General features: G+C 44.8%; 1 protein-coding gene across 1 annotated transcript in view; it reads left to right on the top strand.

The window, feature by feature from the left end:
* The first annotated feature begins 4,405 nt into the window (after positions 1–4,405).
* The window catches only part of NOX5 (NADPH oxidase 5), a 39,658-nt gene continuing 21,471 nt past the window's right edge, over positions 4,406–22,592 (top strand). The window contains 7 exon segments of the mRNA XM_063091513.1: positions 4,406–4,446; positions 11,039–11,046; positions 13,741–13,865; positions 15,381–15,459; positions 15,462–15,509; positions 20,001–20,211; positions 21,278–21,512. Coding sequence (XP_062947583.1) covers positions 4,406–4,446; positions 11,039–11,046; positions 13,741–13,865; positions 15,381–15,459; positions 15,462–15,509; positions 20,001–20,211; positions 21,278–21,512 — 747 coding nt within the window.

The following is a 22,592-nucleotide window of genomic DNA, read 5'->3' as shown; positions in this document are numbered from 1 at the left end:
GGCAAGCTTTGGCTCAGTTAGCTGGGTGTGGATCTGCTGGGAGCCAGTTTGTTGTGCAACTTCTTGGGGCCAGGTGCTAGGTTGTGCTCCCCTCAACAGCTCAGGAGTGGGTCTGCCAAGGGTGAGGCTGTTGAACCACTTCTTGGGCAGTGGGTGAGGCTACTAAGTGGGGCTGCAGAGAGGGGGCCTAGACAGCTTCTTTTTCAGTGGTGAGTGAGTCTCCTAGGTAGGCCTGCAGAGAGAGGCTTCAGCTAGCTGCTTCATGGGTGGTTGACAAGGTTGCAAGGGCCAGGCCTCCATTTCAATACTGGCTTTACATTGGTGGCTTGAGGCTCTTATCTATGGAGATCCTGAGGATAATTTGGGTCCAGTAGCCAAGCAGAAGTTTCTGTGGTTCATAGAGACTCTGTCAACTTCTCCTTCTCTCCTGAGTACAAAATATAAATCAGCATCCCAGGAAATGGTTGGTCTCAGCTTTTTTCAGCCCTCTACCATAGGCAGGGGGCCCCACTCAGCTGAGTGGCTCCCATCCCTTGCCAGCAGCAGAGCTCCTGGCAGCCTCCACTCACTTCTGAACCCAGAGCTGAGTAAGGCCATAGCTTCAGGTTTACTTGCTGTTGCGTGTTTCTGCTTTATCTCTTGTCAACAGAGATGCCCATCTTATTTTTGAGAGCTGTTAGTCTTTTAAACTTTAAAAAATATTTTAGCTGTCATTACTACTTTGTGTGTGGTATAGATGAGGGTCCTCAAAGAATGAACTTAATACATCTTAACCAGAAGTCCCAAGGTGCTGCTTCCTCCTTTTCTGACTCAGCTTGTTGGTGTGAAGGAAGTGACATTAGCATTTATGCCCACCTTTTGCTGACTGCAGGATCTTGACCTCCCTCAGTCCACTCCCAGTTTTCCCCAGCTGTTTCTCAGGGTGGGCAGCTAAGTATCTAACATGTGCTCACAAGCCAGCCTGCTCACATGTGGTCACTCTGGGGTTCTTGGAGCTGTCTACCACCTGGCAGCCATTTGAGGACATTTCTTCTTCCATTTCCCCATAGTTGGTGTTGTTTTGGAAAGCATCTCCCAGTCAGGGGCAATCTCCTGGGCCTCTAAAATTCAAGACCCCTGAGTGTTCAAATAGTACCAGAGCCCCCTGAATTCTCTCCAAAATTGGGGAGAGCATCCCCTTCTCTCTTCAGAGAGCTCAGACCAGAGTTGGAGGGCAGAGCTGGAAAACAGATCCATGCCCTCCTCCTCCACTCCCCAGGCACCCCCCTCCCCCAGCCCTTCACTCCAGCTTTCTCCAGAGTGGCCCCCTTCCCACAAGGCAAACCAGCTCATGAGAATGAGTTCATCAAACACAACTCCCCTCTGAATCCCATGCTGGGCTACCTTCTGCAAGTGAGTAGGAAGAAACATTCAATTCTAACAGTGATTTTATCTGGGTGGGTGGACTTCAGTGATTTGTACCCTGTTTTTGTGCTTTCATTTTTCTTATTTTCTATAATTAATGCTTACAAGTTATATAATCATACAAAATTGTTATTGAGGAAAAAAGTCTGTTCTTCCAAAAGGTTTGTTAGAAGGAAGAAATCTTTAGAAATACATTTCTAAATGTTTTAAAAACTTGCATTATGTTTTGACACTAGGATATAAATTAGATTTTTTCAGAAGATTGGCAAGCATCTGATCATACCACCCATTGCTTAACATTTTTTACTGGATTGCCCGCTCTCAGCGGAGTCCTAGCTCTTTAGCTTTCTTCATACTAGACCCTTCATGATCTGACTTCTGCTCCTGCTCCAGCTCTGCTTTCAAACTTGTCCTTCCCTGTGTCATTGTTTAGTTACACCTGAACTGCTTATAGTTCACTGAGCAGAAAGCATTCTCATGCCTCCACGGCCTTGTACATGATCTTCCAGCTGTCCAGAATGTCCTTTTCCTTTTCCACCTCTCAAACTCATATATATGCTCACTCTCTTCCATCAGGAAGTCTTCCCAATGCTCCCTTCTCAGTTCTTTCTCTTGATACACTTCTGTATCTGCATTTATCATGCTGGATTGTTTTACTTATCTCTGTGTATGCCTAGCACATAGTATTTCATAAATATTTGTTGAATTGAGGTGGGTTTGTCCATTCCACAAATGTACATGGGGTACCCGCAAAATGCTGGGCACTGTTCTGGGCACTATACCAATTTCCTGGGACTCAAAATTAATGAGGCATAGACCTTGCCTTTAGAATCTTTCAGTCCAATGGGACAGAGAGACATACACACACAGATAACTGCAATGACTGAGGGATACAGACAGCTCTGTCTCACTTCTCATTCTTGTTTCTTTCCCTTAACTGGCCATATTTACTACTTGGCTTATTTCCTCAAAAGAATTTTCCATTTCCTATATATTGTTTCTGAAGTCATTTAATGGAATGCTTTTCTATTTCTCTCTTCACACTAGTAGGAGAAAGACTATTTGAACAATCACAGTAGCCCCCAGATTGCTGCTTCCCAAGCAACTGAGCACGTCATAGATGGAGGTGAGCAAGTCAGGAAAGGTGGAAGAGGAACTGAAGCTAAAAAGGATTGGTTGAACTAGATGACCTTGAAAATCTTTCCAACTCTGATTCTAAGAAAACAAGTCAAGCCTAAACCAAGATTATGAAACTGAATTTCTAAAATGCTATCATCACAGCACAAACCCCGGAACAGTACCCCTGGAAAGAAAAACAGATGCTCTTCATGCCCTTCTGAGATTCTGTTTTAAACCCAATAGATTTGATATATGGCCAAGTCAGAATGGGAGCATTTCCAGAGGTCACCAAAAGATCATTCTTGTTCTGCAGAATTTATCTTCCTTCGGGACTGGCCCAAATGAGAACTAACTGAGCCTGTGGGCAGAGGGACATGTGGATGACAGCAAAGGGGCTTCTGTCGTGCCCTTGCTGGTTCAGCAGTCCTGACAAGGCCACTATCTGAGGAGCCCTTTAACATACACCCAACATGGGCCACATACTGGGGGGATTTCTTCTACCACTCTGCTTTAAAACAAAATGAAATAATTAATTATTTCCCTGATTTTGGAAATTAACCAGAGACATTTAAAATCATCACTAGGAGGCCCTAATCTGTACAAAACAACCAGAGTTATTAACTGGAGCTGATCTCTTGCCAGGCAGGACAAAAAGTAAAAATCACTTTGAATTTTAGTTGCAGGGTGGCCTTATGTAAGTATTATACAATTTCCCATAAGTTTTTTTAAAAAATAGCTTTCAGGCCCCCTCTGGGCTGGTGTAGTGGATTGAATTGTGTACCTCTCAAACTCAATGAAACTTGAATTGTGTCCCCAAAGTTTTATGTATTAGGAACTTGGTATCCGCTGTGACTGTTAAGAGGGTGGGAAATCCTATTATGGTAATTGAAAGGTGGAGCCTTGAAGAGGTGATTAGATTGTAGGACCGTGCAGTAGTGAGTGGATTAAAAATGGTGGTCAGGGGTGTGGTTCTGAGGGCTTTAAAAGAAAGGAGAAGAGAGTCTGTCTCTGCTTCCACCATCTTGCAGTGTGAGATCCCTGGGTCACTGTTGTCACCACCAGATGTGTTCCTTGGACTCTGGGCTTTCCAGCCTCAGGAGCCACAAGCAATAAATTTTGTTTTCTTTATAAATCACTCAGTTTCAGATATTTTGTTATATGCAACAGAAACAGACTAAAACAGCTGAACCTTTGCATGCGACTGCTCCAGTATATTTTTACACAATATGTTGGGACCGCAGTTAGCTCCATGGTAGTTAAATGCACAATCTCCAGAGTCAGCTCAGCATAGGCTGAATTTGTGCCAAGCCACCTGGACATGTGATATCACCTCTCTAAGGTTCACTTGCCTCATCCATAAAGTGATGATGATAACCCTCACCAAGCAGGGCCGTGTTATGTATTAAACTGAGCAATACATGTAAAAGTCTTAGCGCAGTGCAGGGTTCAGAGTAAGTGCTCAAACATTTTTGCTGAGAATTGTTATCATTGTTATTAATAAAGTCTTCCGTGGCTCATCAGACACTGAGCAGGGTCTACCTGGAGCTGTTGGTGATTTTTTTGTGGTGCTCTTCCAGACTCCCCAGCCGCACAGCCATCTCTTTTAAGGAGGGAAAGTGGGAGATAAGGGGCCAGATAGAAGACAGCTAACCTCTTTCCCAGCAAAACTCTTGCCCCGCCCCTGCTCCAGCCCTTCTTGTTGGAATTTCCCTGGACCAAGCCAGCTACCAGTCAGTATGTGGATCACTGAGGGGCTGTGGGTGTGGGCAAGTCTTCAGAAAAGACAGGAAAAGGAGGAGTTGGGAGAGGTGGCTTCATGACACAGGCTGCTGTAGGGACAGCAGCCTTTCTGGGACCTGTGGTCTAGAAGACAGGAGAAGGGATGAGCACGCCTGGAGAGCCATCTCAGCCAGACCCTGACGGGTACATAGGGTAAGTGGCTCATTTGTCTGGCTTTCGATAGCAGGGACAAGGGAAAGGTGGGAATCTTTGCCTTTGGGGGATCTACAGAGGATGACTGTATCTACCATGGGCAGAAGTTAGGAGACCTGAGCTCTGCACTTGCCTTGTTCCTAGCAAGCTGTGCCATCTTGGATAAGTCGCCAGTCCTTTCTGGGCTGGTTTTCTCATCTGTAAAATAAGGAATTGGCCAAGTCAGTCTAGTAGTGAAAACCAGCATTTGTACAGTGCTTTCCAGTTGCACTTTCCCAAACAGCATCTCATTTGTTTCTTATAGCAGCCCTTTGTGAAGGGATGCTTATGGGGTGGTCTTTCAGCTAGACCTAAAATCCTGGTCCTCTGGGGCAAATTCTGGCCTCTGGGGAGCACATTGTTCCCCTTGAGCTCTGAAATCTGAAGATTCCAGCTCCTTTTCTGTCATCTTCAGTGCTACCTTCTTTTCCTCCCCATGCCCTCGTCGCCTGCATCCCTCTAGCTGTCCAGTCACTTCTCACCCCTTCCCAGAGTTACCTGTCTCATTCTATAGGTCCACCACATTGAACTCATTTCTGAGAAGTGGAAAGTGAACACCAGATACCCTGTCCCCAACCTCCCTCGGTTAGCACTTTCAAGTAGCCTATTTTTCAGAGTCCTCTCTCTGCTTTGTGAAATGCCTTCCCAAGGGGTCCTGAGAGGTGAAGTAAGTGGGGGCTGGTTAACTCTCAGGGTGGCATGTCTTCAGGTGTTGGCCTGGACCACCTGCACATGGGTCACAAGTGTCCAGGGTGCTTGTTAACTGTGCAGGTTCCTGGGCCCCTCCCCAAAGTTGGCAAGGCAGAATGTGCATTTCCACAAGCACCTTCTGCTTCTGACAGGCACTTGTGGCAGTCGGGAGCCACTGCTCCACAGAAGAGTGCCCTATGGCCTGTGGAGGGCAGCCTTGAAACTGTGGAGAGGTGGCTCGAGGTCAGGGGGAGGTGCGAGGCTCTTGGGTGGCAGTGCTGGGAAGCTGACTTCAGCTCCAGGCCATCAGAGGCAGGCACTCCAGGCTTGGTCGCTGCCAATAGCAGTGAAATCCCTGTCAGTGAAGGCTCAAGCTGAGCTGTTATTGGGTGGGGCTGAGCCTGGGGCAGCAGTTCTCTGGGGTTGGTATGGAGTCACCTGGGAAGCTCAGGGCAGCTAAATCTTAAAAGAAGTGCTCTGGTTGATGTTGAGGCCCATGGGGATGAGAAGGTCTGATTAGAAGTTTCCTTCCACTCTCACAAGATATGGTCTGTTTCTGTGATGGCACAGTAGGGGTGGTAATAATAAGGACACCTCCCTCACCAGACTGCTCCAAAGATCAAAGGGGCCAATGTGCCAGGGGCCAGTAGACTAGGAGTAAAGTGCCTGGCACCCTAGAAGGCCTGAGGTCCCTGCTCCAGTGGCCTGTATCGGTGGGGGCCGGCCATGGGCATTGCCACAGCCCCTGCCACTTCCAGCTGCAGGCTCTCTCAATTCCTCACCTTTCTGCCCTCCTCCCGAATGAGGTAGGCCTGGGGGCTTTGGACTGGCCGCTGGCAGGGGCTCCCTGGAGCAACCTCAGAGATGCCTGCAGCTCCATACATTCACCAGGAGCAGATGTTTACAGGTGATGAGGGAGCAAGGACCTAGCAGGCTGGTCCCTACAGAGCACCCAAGAAGTTCAAAGTCGGGACTCAGGCTTGGCCCTGCCCCATCACTGCAAGGTTTCTGGAAGGGTATCTCCTCTCTGTGTTCCTTCTGAGAAATGGGAACCCATACCAGACTTGCTGACTTGGAAGGTGAAGTGAGTTAATAGGCATGAAAAAGAGGAGAAAGGTGTACTGAGCAACTAATTACTATGTGTGGGACAGATGTTCTCTGTGTTGCCACAACTCTGCAAGGTGACCCTTTGCCAACTCTTTTCACAGATGAGGAAACTGAAGAATACATACACATATACACACACATATCACACATATAGAGCATAAAACATAACCTGTGAAGAGGTCAGAGAAACAGAGAAGTGAGGTAAATTGCACAGGGTCACCCAGAAAACAAGGGGTACTAAAAAAACCATAGAAGCACTGTCTGAGGGTTTCTTTTTACTCAGGTAAAACCGGTAACTCTGTTCTTGTTAAAATCCACACTTTCAGGCCCCACATCTCAGAGCCTCTGGTCTGGGGCCACCCAGGAACCTACACTTTCAATGACTCAGGCGATTCATCGTGGGTGGTCCACGGACCGCCCCGGAGCCGTTGCTCAGGCATTCCAGGAAAGCCCCAAGCCCACTTTGAGTGTTGGAGAAGGAGGAACAAGCAGCAGGTGGGGGCAGAGAAGGCTGAGAAGGGAGTGAAGACCTAGGATTCCCAGGGTCAGACACACAGAACGGGCATGGAGGATGAAGGGCCAGGCCTGGGGACCCTGGATGCCTTCTGGACGGGCCCAGAGGCAGTTTGAAGTGCTGGTGTGAGCTGGGGAGCTCTGCTCTAACAGAGAACTTACACTTATGCTGGGACACACCCTAGGGAGAGGCTAAGAGTACACGTGCACCTCCTCCACCTAGTAACGACCACCCCTAGCAGCACCCCACAAGACACCTTCGTGTTACTGAAGCCCCATGGCAGGACTGCACCTCAGAGGGCAGTTTCTCATCTGGTCAATGGGCTATACCCCTTGAGCTGACTTGCCTCACAGGGTGTTCTGGGGTCCACTGGAGGTTGTGTTGTGTAAAACATTTGTTTTACTAAGGTATTAATTTGCCAGGGGAAAGAGGCCAGTGATACTCTTGGTATCACCCTACAAAGAAGGCCCCGTAGGGAGCTGCATCCCAGGAACAGAGCTCACCGGGTGGCACAGGATTAGAGGCTGGGGTGGTCAGAGGAGGCCTAGTAGACCGCTGGCCACCCCCTGCACGGAAGTGGGCCAGGAGGGAAGTGTGTGTAGCTGGGAATCAGCAACATGAGAGATCCTTGTAGCAACAAAAAGTTCTGTATCTTGACTTTATCAATGTTGATATCCTGGCTGTGATCTTGTACTACAATTTTGCAAGATGTTACTATTGGGGGAGCTGGATAAAGGGTACATTGAATCTCTTGTATTATTTCTTGCAACTGTATGTGAATCCTTAATGATCTCAAAATAGTTTTACTTACTTTTTCTATGATTTTTCTCTAGTATGTTATTTTTTGTCCTACTCTTTTTCTTTTAACATAACAAGGATATGCACATTTATTTGTTCAAATAACAAATACATAAACTGCATTACAGATGAATAACAAATAACCCTGCTTTCTACCCTCTGTAGAAAGCAGGGTTTCAAATTTTCACAAAAACTGGTGATATAAAACTTACTAAAATTTACATATTTCATTTTATAATCTCTACAATTATTAGTAAAGCTCTCTAAAGACTTCCAAAAGCATGCAAATACAAAATTAATTTCAGAGGAAGGGGAATAAACTTTTCAAAGGCAAATTAATTTCTAAGCAAATCAACAAGTCCACTTAATAAAAGAAATCAAGAACAGAAATTAAATATCTAAGTTTAGCAAAATAAACTGCATAAAAAATCAGTAAAACACAATACAAATACAAAGGCACTTCAAAAGTTTCATGGAAAAGCAGAATTGAAAGACAATGAAAATCCTTCCGTGAACATTTTTTTGTTTAAAGTTTTCCTTTTCTTTTTTTAGAAAAAGATTAAAATCTTAAAAAATATGTTCTCTGACCACAATTAACAGAAGGAAATTTGGAAAACTCACAAATGTGTGGAAATTAATCAGCACTCTCCTAAATAGACAATGGGTTAAAAAATGTACCTGCCAGCTGCCAAAACAAAAAACGAAAAACAATGGGTAAAAAGAAAAATCACCAGGAAATTAGGCAGTACTTTGACATAAAGATCAAAGCGCAACATACCCAAATTTATAGGATGCAGGGCTCATGCACTGCTTAGAGGAAAATTTATACTTGTAAATACCTATATTAAAAATAAGAAAAACTTCAAGTAAGTAATGTAAACTTCTACCTTAAGAAAATAGAAAAAGTAGAGCAAACTAAACATAAAGCAAATTCAAAATAGTTTTAAAATATATTATCACAAGAGTAGTACATGCTCACAGCAGTAATCAGATCAACCATACTGAGGCATAAAGCAGCATCGAACTGAAACCCTGTTTCTCCTTTTGTAGAGTTAGGACTAGCTCAGACACCCACCGAGCCCGTTCCAGACTGGGTCACAAACCCTTCACACGCAGGTCTACAAGCTGGGTAATAGGAAAAGGTCCTAGGAGCAGTGGGTGAAGAAATAATAGGCTTTATTCAGAGCCAGGAGCAGCCGACCTAATGGCTTCCTGGAGCGTCTCCAGAAGCTTCGATCATCAGAGTGGTTAGTCCTTCATACCTAAGTCCCTAACTCAGAACACCTGAGAGCACACGTGCAATCACATTAGACAGTAACAAGGAACACCTGGGTGCATGTGCACATTTACATCAGATGCTGCCTGAGATTCTGAACATCTGAGGGGCCCTGACCATTTTCTTCTATTTTCCCAACATCCTTCTAATCCCATCTCTTTAAGGCTACCAGCATGGTAAATTCTCTTCCACACTATATTTATTAAAACCTATGTACACATATCATAAGTGACTTGGGGCAATCTTTTTAATCTTTTTTTTTTTTTTTTAAACAAAGATGTGTTTATACCATGAACATTGCTCTGCAACTTGCTGTAAGATAGTTCAAACATTCTGTGGGAAATTTCAATTTTTGAATCTGCTGAAATAAACTGGCAATAGGCAGATTAACAAGAGAAGAGCCATAACAAACTTATTTGATCATAGTTTTACGTGACACAGGAGCCTTCAGATTGAAACCCAAAGCTACAGGGGAACCTGTCTGGTTTTAGGTGTGATGAAGCAGGGACAGCCATGTAGAAATATGATTGGACAAAAAAGGGTATGAGCTAATGCTAATAGACTGAGTGGGGAAACCCAGCAAGGTCTGCCCAGATTCTACATGGCCTCTCTGTGCAGCATTCCTTTCTCTCAGGAATCGGGTAGGAGTCCTCTGGAATGAGGCTGTTAATTTTTTTATGGTCAACTGTTACACAGAAAGGTGGGGGAAGGTTAGAGTAATATTTTTAGGTTTATGGCTAATTTTAGAGAAAAACTGCTCTGGTTTCTATGACCTGCTGTGGGGAAGAGGGATTCTAATTTCCATGGTTTGTCTCAGGGGGACAGTGGGGGGCCAGAGACAGGAGGGCAGGAGAAGATCAGAAAGAAAGTTTGCTTCTGAGGCCTTCACTGTAGGGTCTCTTTTTCTGAGCCCCAAAAGTGTCTTATTCACTCCGAAATATACAAACATCTTTCTAATGAGTGCATGTGGAACTAGCTCTTTTTGATGTTATGGGGGTGGGTGTTCTCAACCACTCTCCTCCCAATGGACGTTCAGATTTCCAAAGTGTTGCTGTTTCAAACGGCAATGTTGTCAACAGGGTTGAACGATGGACATGGACATTATATAATAATGCTTTTATTTTGTAGAATACATTCCCCAAAACAGAATTGCCTAAAAGGTTGTACAATTCACACCCTTGCCAGGACTATATGTAATGAATGGTACCAGTCTTTTGGATTTTTGTCATTTTGATGCCTCCCCCCACCAAAAAAAGTGTAATTGTTATAGGTCGCATTTCCCTGAGTGTAAGAAGTGAGGTGAACATCTTCTCGAATGTTTATCAGCTAATATGATTTCTCTCCTGTGAACTGCTCTTTCATACACATACATACATATATATATATATTTTTTCTTTTCTTTTTCTTTTTTTTTACTTGTCTATTTCTGGCTTTTGTTTTTTTGTTGTTGCTGCTGTTTGTGGTTTAGTTTTTAATCAAACTATATGGCTTTCTATGCTAAAAGAACACTAACACAGAGCCTGTAACTTATCAGTACCCAAAAAACCATTGTCTATTGTTACTGCCCTTTTATTGTTATTCTCTAATGTGTATTGCAAATATTTCCCTACAGCCTGTCATCTTTCAAATGAATGTTCTTATGGTGTCTTATATCAGGCAGAAATTAATTTTTACCTATCTACCAATTTCTTTTTTTTTTTAATGTCTTTGGGATTTCCATCTTGTGCCCCTACTCAAAGATTATACAAATAATTTCCTATAATTTCTGCTAAATTTTATAGTTTTATTTGTTTTTATATTTAGGTCTTTCTGTTTAGATAAGGAAATGTAAATAAGGTCGTATACAGTAGCTGTATAATTATTTTAGACAGTCATTTTGCCAAAAGCATATACTTAATAATTCAACTTTTTATTTGTCTTTTTGTGACCGGCCGCACTGCGCTCAGCCAGTGAGCAGCGCACCGGCCATCCTTATATAGGATCCGAACCCACGGGCGGGAGCACTGCTGCGCTCCCAGCGCTGCACTCTCCCAAGTGCGCCACAGGGTCGGCCCAATAATTCAACTTTTTATAACAATTATAAATGGGGTTTTTTAAATTTTCCATTTCTAACTGCTTTGGCTGGTGAGATAGATAGATAGATAAACAGGTAGCTAGAGATGTAAAGAAAGGTGGTTATAGATACAGAGAGATATCAATATCAGTTTTTATATCCCTATAAACATAGATGGACATAGATATAGATGATTGATTTTGATCTATTTATCTTGGATCCAGAAACTAGCCATAGCTATTATCCAATATTTGGAGATTGGAGTTAATGCAATAAACTAAGGAAACTAACTAAGCATTACAAATAGAACAAGAGAGAGAATTAATAGTTTGTAAACATGTTTGTCATGTTTAGGTAGTTTCCTTCCATTTTTCTTATTTTTGTTAAGAATGATGATTATTGAATTTTACCAGATGCTTTTTCAGCATTTAGGGACATAATAAAATTATTTTTCTCCTTTAATTTGTTAATATCATGAATTATGTTGATAAATGTCTTAATACTGAGCAATACTTACATTACTGGAATACATCCTTCCTGATTAAAGTGAATTATTACTTTTTAAAATAAACTAGATTTGACTTGGTTATATTTTACTTAGAGTTTTGTTATCTCTGTAAGTTAAACTTATATAGAATTTTTCTTTTTTGCTCTTTTTATTGTTTGCCTAATGCTGGCTTTGTAAAATAAATTGGGAATATTACTATCTCTTTCTATAATCTAAGATAGTGGCATTGGATTTATCACTCTTTGAAAATTAGATAGAACTCAACTGAAAGAACAAGCTGGCCCTGACATTATTTTAAATGGTTGACATTTAACTGCCTTTCTAATTTCTTATATGATTATAAATTAATTTATTTCACCAAGTCCACCAAACATTTGCACTCAATACTCTTGTATTTCTGTAGCCTCTTCCTTTTCTGGAGCTCTAATGCTTTTCTCAATACTGATGTTGTATACTGTGGGGTTTTTTTTTTTTTCTTTTTTCCTTAAATATGCTTTTCTATTTTATCTTTTTAAACTTGATTTTCACTATATTGAGGCATAATTGATATATAATAAACTGCATCAATTTAATGAGTTTTAAAATATGTATACATCTGTAAAACCATTGCTATAATCAAAATTAATTTATTATCTTGACTTTAAAAAACTTTTTAGCACCTTAATTTCAGACTTTATATTTAATAATCCTTCCTTATACTTGTATATGTATTTCATTATTTATCTTGTTCTTTAAGTGAAAGTTAGCTCATTTATTTTTAGTCCTTATTTATAAATAAAGTTGGTTCTCATTATTCATGACAGTTATGTTCTCTACAAAGTCACTGCAAACACTGAATTAGTGAATTCTGTGCTATTGCTCCTAGAAGGAAATACAAGGTTAGGTTCCTATAAGCCTCTGGGCACAATATTTTTTGAAAGTATCAATATGTAAAATTGTTTTATGTGTGTTTCTGTTTAAAGATGACTTTAAAAATATGTATTTTTGATTCATTAACATTGAGCTCATGGCCAACAGAACTACGACTCATGCCTGAAGGAAGCTAATCTAACACAAGTATCTTCTACGTAGGCACATACATTACAGGCTTTTTCCACTTACGAACACCAGGCAGCACTTCGGCATTATGCTTGGGGGCCACTTTAAACAGTGAAATCACTGACAAAAAGCACAAAAATGCAAAAAGATGTGGCACTGAAAAGATCATGAAAAGGACACTTATTTACCGAATGAGGGGTAACACAAGAAGACAGAGTGTGTCCTTGTGCGACCCGAGTGGGGAGCAAGCCCATCCGGTGACTCAAAGTTTTCACCACTCTGGGCATGTCCACAACTGGCCATGAAAGTGCTGTGAGTATTAATTGTGGGTTACAAATGAATTTCAGCGAGCAGGCGAATTCGCAAACACAGAATCCACAAGTGATGAGGACTGACTACAGCTAAGTCATTTAGGGTTATATTAAACTCATGGGATATAGACAAAGCCATCCTTTCGGAGGATTTCTAGCAACAAGAGTCTATAAATCCTCACTCACTGCCTCAGTTTTGGTTTGCTGGGCCCTGATGCCACAGAAAGGGATTTCCTAATTTTATCACTAACCTATGTTTGGATCACAGTATACATAGCCCACCTGGGAGGGTTTTAGATGGCTGATACCCTTGTGACATTGTAGACTACGCCCTGGATCTGGAGAGCCAAGGTCTGAGGTCTGAGTCATGGCTTGGCCTGTCTTCTACTAGAAGTGTTTAAGCAGAGGCTGGAGGCTCTGTAGCATAATTTAGGAATGAAACACTGGACTTGGACTTTAGCTCTGTTTCTGTCTCTAACCTGCTGAGTACAATTACCTAAGTTACTTAACTGCTCTGAGCCTATTTCTTCCCTGTCAACTGTCATAGCCCACCAGACTGTCATACAGGCCAGATAAAGTAGTGGTGGTGGGAAGTATTTGGAAAGCAGTAAAGAGTTGTATAAATGTGAGGTGGGAAAGTCATTGTCATCATTGTGTTAGTAGCACCCCCAGAGTGGGCCACTCTCTGACCTGATCCCCACAGTGTGGGTCCATCCCACTGGGGCCCTGTCATTTCAGAACCTAAAGAGATGCAAGCTCAGGCCAACCAACACCAGAAGGGAGGAAGAGACTGAGACTTAGCAGGAGAAGGAGCAGCTGCAGGAGGCTCTAATCCCACCCCAGAGCTGATTCAACCCCACGGGAGAGGGGGGGGCAGAGGCCCTGGGACCATCAGAAGGCTTCATGAGCCCTCGGCTGTGCAACCCCTAAACCTGTCTCCTTTGTTTCCCTGCACCATGGGTGCAGACGAGTATGCCAAGTGTCTTCAGTGGCTGACGCATCAGTTTGAAACCATTGCGGGAGAAGACCAGGAGATCAACCTGCAAGAATTCAAAACAGCTCTGAATGTGAAAGAGGCAAGTGTCGGCCCAAAGTGGGGGCCCTGCATTTACATTTTATAGAGGAAGAGCGACCTGGTTCTCAGGACACAGACTTGACAAGGAGGGAAAGGAAGTTCCCTGCGGTTCCTCTGGGCTTGAGACCCCCACCTCTAGGCATGGCAGGCAGGATATTTCTGGTGTTCTTCCATCCCTATTAGTAACCATGGGCTCCTGGGGTCTTCAAAATAGCACATGAAGTTGGAAATCAGTAGCTAGTCAAATCTAAGGGAATATTATTGACCTTACAATTTCCACTAGCCTCATGACAGAGTTGATGCTCTGACTTGAGTCTCCTTCCGTGAAATAAGTTTTTCAGTGGTTTGTATCCATTAAAGCCCTGCTTGCAGGACCACAGAATTCCCAGCTTCATAGCCCCTCCGCCCACCTCCATCACAGTCTTCATGCTCACAACAGTAGAGATGGAAGCAGATGTCCACAGAGATGGAAAGAGTGAGACTGAAATGCCAGCCTCTCCCCACTGCCCTCTGGGCTGGCATGGGGTGGTGGTCTGTGTCCTTGACAGGAGCAAACCAATGAGCATTTGAACACCCTATGTGGATCAGAAGGACCCTCACCTGCTGGGGGACCAGGGAGGGCTACTGCTCAGAACTCTAATGCCACACCTCCTTACACAGCAAATATGGAGAAGGGAAAAAAGTCCATTCTGCCTAATGATGCATTCCCATCAAAACAGGAGGCTATAAAACATCTTGAGATAAAAGCCACTTGAGGTGGTAGAGGGTGATAAAGGCCTTGCCCAAAAGATGCAGGGGAAGAAGAAGAAAGCTACAAGGCAGGGTGGTTTGTCCATGGCGGACTTCGGCCCACACTGCATACTTGTGAACTCCTCAAGTTTCACTGTCAGACACTAAAGCCTTACAGGCTCCTCCCCCACCTCGAAGGGAGCATCCCAGGACACAGCACCTCTGGGACACAGACCCAACCAATCCTGTCTTCTTAATTTCTGTGCTTGCAATGTCTAACATCAGGTCTGGTGAGCAGGGCTGCACAGTACATAATGGTTGAATGAATGAGTGAGTGAATCAGCACTTTAGAACAAGCCTTAAGTGTAGGCTGTAGCGGCCTTCAAGAACAAGAAAAGGAAAAGACACAGGTAAAGTGGAATCTACTTGATAAGTCCTTCCCAGATTTACTGGGACCCCAAGGGGGATGAGACAGGTTCTGGGAGGAGCCTGCAGGGGGACCCTCTGTCTGATCCTTTTCCCATGTTGGGTAAGGGGCCACCAGAGGTCTGAACTGCAAGGCTGATGAAGCAATGACATGTAGGGGGCAGAGAGCCCAGGGTCTAGAAGGGGCCCTGAACCCCAAATCAAGTTATCTTCGCTGCAGGGATCTGAACAGGTCTTCCGCTGGAGAGGATCACACTGGGCGTTCAGGCACCATGCACACGCACACGAAGACAGTGAATGTATTCAAAGCCCAGGCCCTGCGGCCACACTCGTGCCTGCTTCCTGCCCTTCCCGCCCACAGTCCTTCTTCGCGGAGCGATTCTTCACCCTGTTTGACTCTGATGGAAGCGGCACCATCACCCTCCAGGAGCTGCGGGAGGCAACCCCATGGACAAACTCAAATTCCTCTTCCAGGTGTACGACGTCGATGGTATGGGCTCTTCCTGGGTGTGGGCTGGAGTGGGGAGAGGGGGCAGGAGTTCTATGTGAGAAGCGGGCTGTCTCAGTGAAGTGCCACCCAGAACCCCCAAGCCCAGCACGGGATGTGTTCTCCAGGTGCGGCTGACACTAAGCTCCCTCGTGTCTCTTCCCCAATCCCCCCATCTCTCTGTCTGATCCCTGCCTCCTTTCTGGGGGCGGTGCAGAGAGGGGGACTCTGGCCCAAGAGACAAATGCCCTTGATTCAACTTACCAGAAGCCAGAAACTTCTTTTGTTTTTTTCTATGTTTGAAAAAAGAAATCACTTTGCTGCTTTTCCCTTATAATAATAACCATATAAGCTCACTGTTAACATTTTAGACAATACAGAATGGTATAAAAAAGAAAGCAAAAGTCACCGCCAATATTTTACTGTAATGCTTTCTCACATACTTACGTACAATCACCCCACACACCTTTTTTTTTTTTTTTTTAATTTTCTTTTGTCGATATACATTGTGGCTGATTATTGCTCCCCATCACCAAAACCTCCCTCCCTCCACACACCTTTTTTTAAAAAACAAAATGGGATTATACGATACATACTGCCTTTTTTCAGTGAATAATATCAACATATAAGAATTATATTGCTTTATAGCATCATTTTGTATTGTAGTAAGATAAACATAAAATTTACCATTTTAACCATTTTTGAGTGTACAGTTCAGTGGCATTAAGTCCATTCGCATTGTTATGCAACCATCAGCACCATCCATCTCCAGAACTTTTTCATCTTTCCAAATTCAAACTCAGTACCTATTGAACACTAGCTCCTCTTTCCTTCTCCCCCAATTCTCTGGCAAGCACCATTTACTTTGTCTCAAGGAATCTGTATCTCATGTAAGTGGGATAAGACAATATTTGTTCTTTTGTGTCTGATTTATTTCACTTAGTATAATGTCCTCGAGTTTCATCCATGTTGTAGCATGTGTCAGAATTTCCTTCCTTTTTAAGGCCGAGTAATATTTTATTGTATGTATATGCCATATTTTGTTTACCTATTCATCCATAAGTGGACATTCGGGCTGTTCCTACCTTGTGGCTATTGTGAAAAATGCTCCTATAGCATTGGTGTATGAATATCTGTTTGACTCCCTGCTTTCAGTTCTTTTGGGTATGTATCCAGAAATGGAATTTCTGGATTGCATGGTAATACTATTTTTGATTTTTTGAGGAGCCACCACACTGTTTTACACCGTGGCCACACCATTATATATTGCCACCAGCAACGTACAAGTGTTCCAGGTTCTCCACATCCTTGTTAACACTTGCTATTTTCTGTTTTTTGATAATAGCCATCCTAACAGGTGTGAAATGGCAACTCATTGTAGTTATTGCAGCATTTTTTAGTGGCTACATCATATTCCACTGTATGTATCACACAGCATAGCCTCGTAGTTAAGATCTCAGACTTTCAGGCCAAGCTATCTAGGTTCAAATCTCAGTTCCATCACTTATTAATTATTGGACCTCAGGCAAGTTACTTAACTTCTCTGTACCTCAATTTCTTCATCTATAAAATGGAAATAATGATATTAATAATAGTACGTACTCATGGGGTTGAGGTGATGATTAAATTAGTTAACTTACATAAACTCAGAATAGTGCCTAGCATAGAATACACTCTTTACAGGTGTCAGCTGTTATTATTACTGTTCACCCAAACCCCATTACCAAAATGAAGAATTCCATTGTTTCCCCCCCACCCATGCCCCCCTTTTGGCATTATAAACAACACTGAATATCCTGATCTATACATCTTTGGTGACTTACTTGATTATTTCCTCGGTATAAATTCCTAGAAAGGCTTATGTTACATACTGAGACGGGAGATTTTTTAAATGACTTTTGAACACCAAGGGCAACAAAAGAGAAATAAACACAGATAGCTAAGAAGCCCCCAGGAACAGCCAGTTTCCTTTTGGGGGCACAGCCTTGACTCATCCCACCCTGTCTTGAAACAACACTGACCAATCTCCCCTGGCTCTGGGAACCCACCACAGCCCCTTCCTCAGTTACCGGTGTCCCTATAAATCATAAGCTCCCTTCTCTGTGACATGAGCCTTTCCAAGCTCACACATCTAGAGTTTCCTCAGGGCAGAGCCAGACTATTTGGGGTGCTGGCCTTTTCTGCAGAGGAGGGCAGACCCCAGTCTGCTAGATTCGATTTCTCTGTAAGAAGCAGTACATCCATTTGCCAATGTGAAGGCAGAAGGAAGGAGCTGGAGGAGAGGAGGTGCTCTAGAAGAGATTGAGAGGAAGGACTGTTTACCTTTTATTAACTTGGATGCCATTTTCCCATTTTTATTCCTGGAAAGTGCAAAGCAGAGCAAAAAGGCAATATTTCAAGAGGTTCTGAATGGTGGGAGAAAACATAATAGGGACCAGGAGAGGACTTTAACAATAGCATTCCCTGCTTCACAGTGTATAATGAAAGCAAGCTTCACAAACCTTGCTCTAAAAGCTGCATGCAGCTTGCGGGGGGGGGGGGGGGGTGTCTCTGAAGACCTAATCAACAGAGGAAAGGAGGCTGAAGTGGCCCCCAAAGAGACTGGGATGTTGGATGAGGCCAGACTGTGCAGGACCCGACTCGAGGCCATGGTTTGGAGTTTCAATTTAATGAGCAGTGGGGAGCCATTGAAGAGTACTGAGTAGGGGAGTCACAGGACTGAAATTGCATTCTGAAAAGCTCAGCCTAGCTGCAGACCTGTTTCTGAACTGTGGGGTTTCTCTAGCTCCTATCCCCACCTGACTCAGTCTATCCAGATCTCATTCCTGGAACCCACTCCCCGAGTTGACCTCCCATCTCCCCCCACCCCATGGATAGTAAACCATGCCTGCTTCCTGAGCATCTTCCTCAGACCCCACTCCAGTCTCCGTGTTACCCTCATCACTGACTGCTTTCTGACTGCCAAGCTTTGTTCACACCTGGGGTTTTACTGATGACCTCATATGGAGAGATTGGCCATGACACAAGGAAGGAGAAACACAAACCTCTTCCAGGTGGACACAGGTGGGGAGGAAGACAGGGCAGGGCAGGTGAAAGGAGGTTTGTTGTTTTGTGGCGAGAACTACGGGGCATTCCCTTCCAATGGCTTTGGTGTTCTCCAAAAGCCAGGCAGGGATTGGGTGGACACAGGTGTAAAGTGGTCCTTGCAGAGAGCGGAATAGTGATCTTACCAGACGAGCATGAGACAATTGCCAGGCAAGTTGAAGGCCTTGCTGAAGCTGGGGATCAAAAACATATTGCTCTTTCAAACACTTTTCTTCAGCAATGTTAGCTTGGCTGCCCTGGTGTAAGCAGGGAGAAAACAGGTAGCTGGCTTCACCCAGGGATGGGGTATTTTTAGGGTCGGTAAAATAGATGGACAGAGGACAAGAAGAGAATGTGTGCACAAGAATAATTGTAAAGGAGGACTCTGGATTTGAAACTGGCCAAGGAGAGAATAAAGGTGGATGGACAAGAGGGGGCAGGAGAGGGATTGGTGCTCTGGATGCGGTCAGAAACCTGTTGCTCCTGACTAGGAAAGCAGAAGGACAGGCAGTGTGGCTGGAGTGGCATGCTAGACTCTGCATTGCAATGCAATTACAGACTGTGGCCCAAATGATGACCACTAGGTGCTTTGCAATTTTCTATTATCCTTGAATCAATTCTGAAAGGGAGGAATGATGATCCCCAGTTTATAGACGAGCGAAGTGAGTGAGGTTTCCTACTGTCAAGGCCTTAGAGCCACCACCACACAGTAAGGGAGGGGCAGAAGCAGGCTGCCACCCTGGGTATGCCTATACACAAAGCAGGCAAGAAGTGGTGAGTCGCGGGCCCTGCTGTTAACGAAAAATGAAAACTTATACAGGGGGGAAAACGCCCTAAACCTCACCTCCGTTGGTAGTTTTGGCTTTCTTTGCCCGTCACACTATAACCACTCGTGTTCACATAAGGCCGCTTAGCAGGGCTGGAGCGCTTCTCTCAGAACACGGTAAACAGAGGGTCTGCTATAACTTGGGGGAACAACAGGGCACTCCCCCTCACCACTACCCCCCAAACAGTTTGCCTTTAGATAATTGAGGCTCTGGGTACACAGCTCCTTATAGATTAAGCAAGAAGGTGTATTTTCCAGGCAGATGGACTTGGAAGTTGAGTGGTACTTACAGAAGGAAGCTGTCGATTCTGTAGAAAGGCACCCGCTGAGGCCTTAGATTCTCCGGTGTTCATCTGCGTTGAGCTAGGTAGTAGGGAGCCGTGGAAGGTTTCCAAGCTGTAACTTTGGTCCTTTGGTTGTCTGATCCACACCTCTACGGGGAATTGGTTGGCGGAAAGCTGGAGGTGGGTGAACAGGAAAAGCCCACCACTCGGTGCAATGTGTGTGCAGGGCAGGGACAGTCTACAGGTAGAGAGCGGGTGCTGGGGCAGGCCTCCAGTCGGCTTCATACGCACTTGGGACAGGCAGTGGCTCCATCGACGCGGACGAGCTGCGCACCGTGCTGCAGTCGTGCCTGCGCGAGAGCGCCATCTCGCTGCCGGACGAGAAGCTGGACCAGCTGACGCTGGCGCTCTTCGAGTCGGCCGACAAGGACGGCAACGGTGCCATCACCATCGACGAGCTCCGGGACGAGCTGGAGAGCTTCCCCGGAGTCATGGAGAACCTCACCATCAGGTACAGCCGGTCTCGGGTATGGACACCGCCTGTGTCGGGGTTAGATGCCAGGTACGAAGGGTGGCGCCAGCGCACCTGGGATCCCCAGCCCCGCCCTGCCACGGCCCCGCCCATCCCCACCCCGTCCCAGCCGGTTCCCAGCTTAGCCCAGCCTTGCTCCCTTTCTCTAGGGGACAAAGGCCTGTCCTGCAGGGCAGCTATCATAATGCCCCCATTGTAATGCTGCAATGTCTCTCCAGAATCGACTCACAGTATTAAGCGTGTACTGTGCTGGGGCTGTTTTACATAAACCAGTGTATTTTATAGCAGTGCCCGTTTTTACAAAAGGAAATTAAAGTTAACTTTGCCTGAAGTAACTTGCCCGGAATCACACAAATAATTAGCAAAGGTAGTCATTTATTCAACAAATTTTGGTTGAGCAGCTCCTTTGTATCAGGCACTGTTCTGAATAATGGCAGTGCCATGGCAGTGAATGACGTGCCTGCCCTGATGGAACTACATTCCAGAGGGAAAGACGTGTAATTTATACCAATACATAAACTAAAGAAGTACAAAATGAGTAAGTGCTGCGCAGAAAATAGAGTGTAACGACAGAACCAAGTTTGACTCCAAGCTCGGAATAGCGCTGGTTTTGTAGTTCACTCATTTTGTATATTAACTTTCTGGTGGGTTATTTACCAAAACACGTCTCAGGTTCTTCTATCCTTTTTGATTGCCTTAAAAAAAATTGGCAAGTAAAGAGAAATAATAAAAATAGCCGTGGTTGTGGCATCAGACAGACCATCTCAGTTCACCTAGCTGTATGACTGTGACGAAGTCACTTGACCTCTCTGTTTCCTAGTGTACAAGGAAGCCGGCCGGCTTGCCACAAGGCGGAAAGGTGTGTGTGTGTGTGTGTGGGGGGGGGGGGGGGTGTGTGTGTGTGTGTGTGTGTGTGTGTGTGTGTGTGTGTGTGGGGGGGGGGGGGTGTGTGTGTGTGTGTGTGTGTGTGTGTGTGTGTGTGTGTGTGTGTGTGTGTGTGTCCCTGCCGAGTCCTTCGCAGTTCCCTCCCGTCCCTCTGTCCCAGCGCTGCCCGCTGGCTGACGCCCCCTGCCGCCCGTTCTCGGCCGCGCCGTCCGCGCCCGCTGACGCTCGCCCACTGGCACAACCACCGCAGCCCGCTGCTCTGCCTGGCGGTCTACGCCGGCCTCCACGTGCTGCTCTTCACGCTGGCGGCCAGCGCGCACCGGGCCCTTGGCACCAGCGTCATAGTGGCCAAGGGCTGTGGCCAGTGCCTCAACTTCGACTGCAGCTTCATCGCGGTAGGGCTCGGCCGGCACGTTGCAGGGAGACAGGCAGGGGGACCGATGCGGGTTCCTCATAGGCAAAGCGACCCGTAGTGGACACTGGAATGCCAGGGCAGGGCGGCACCTTAGAAATCAGCTGGGCCTACACTCAGAGGTGGAGCCTAAGCCAGAGAGGGGCCGGGACTTGTGCACACTCACAGAGCTAGTAAATGATAACATAACTGGCCTTTTTGTGCACTTGCTATGTACCAGGCGCTGCTGAGCACTTCCCATTAGGTCTTCACAACAACCCTATGGCGGACCCCTGTGCAGGGCTCCGATCAAAGAGAGAACACACTTCAAGAGGCCTTGAACACCAGACCGAGAAGTCAGAATATGATACTCTGGGCCATGGAGTGAGGTCTCCAAGCGTTTTTGATCACGCACTCCTACAATTAAAACAAGACAAACAGAAAACAACAAAACCTTACATGTTTATTTACTTGCCATTATATATATGCCCTGTTATTAGATACTAAATTTATGGCTCAATATAACTATAAGGTGAGATTCATTATTAATGATCAGAGATGAAGATCTCTTCCACAAGTACACTTTTTGATGATATCAGCTTCTTGTTGGAGTGGGTTTTATTTTTAATCTCATGCATGGCAGACAGAGTTCATACCAGGAGGGGGAGTCACATGACGTTTTCTTTTTTGTGTGTGTGTGAATTTATATATTAATTTTTAGCTCCCACCAATAAGTGAGAACATGTGGTATTTCTCTTTCTGTGCCTGACTTGTTTCACTTAATATAATTCTCTCAAGGTCCATCCATGTTGTTGCAAATGGCAGTATTTCATTCGTTTTTATAGCTGAGTAGTATTCCATTGTGTAGATGTACCACATTTTCTGTATCCACTCATCCGATGATGGACATTTGGGCTGGTTCCAACTCTTGGCTATTGTAAAAAGTGCTGCAATGAACATTGGGGAACAGGTATACCTTCGACTTGATGATTTCCATTCCTCTGGGTATATTCCCAGCAGTGGGATAGCTGGGTCATATGGTAGATCTATCTGCAGTTGTTTGAGGAACCTCCATACCATTTTC

Source organism: Cynocephalus volans, chromosome 3 (genome assembly GCF_027409185.1).
Source record: "Cynocephalus volans isolate mCynVol1 chromosome 3, mCynVol1.pri, whole genome shotgun sequence".
Taxonomy (NCBI): domain Eukaryota; kingdom Metazoa; phylum Chordata; class Mammalia; order Dermoptera; family Cynocephalidae; genus Cynocephalus; species Cynocephalus volans.
Note: the sequence above shows the minus strand (reverse complement) of the source record. Positions and strands in the feature narration are given on the sequence as shown.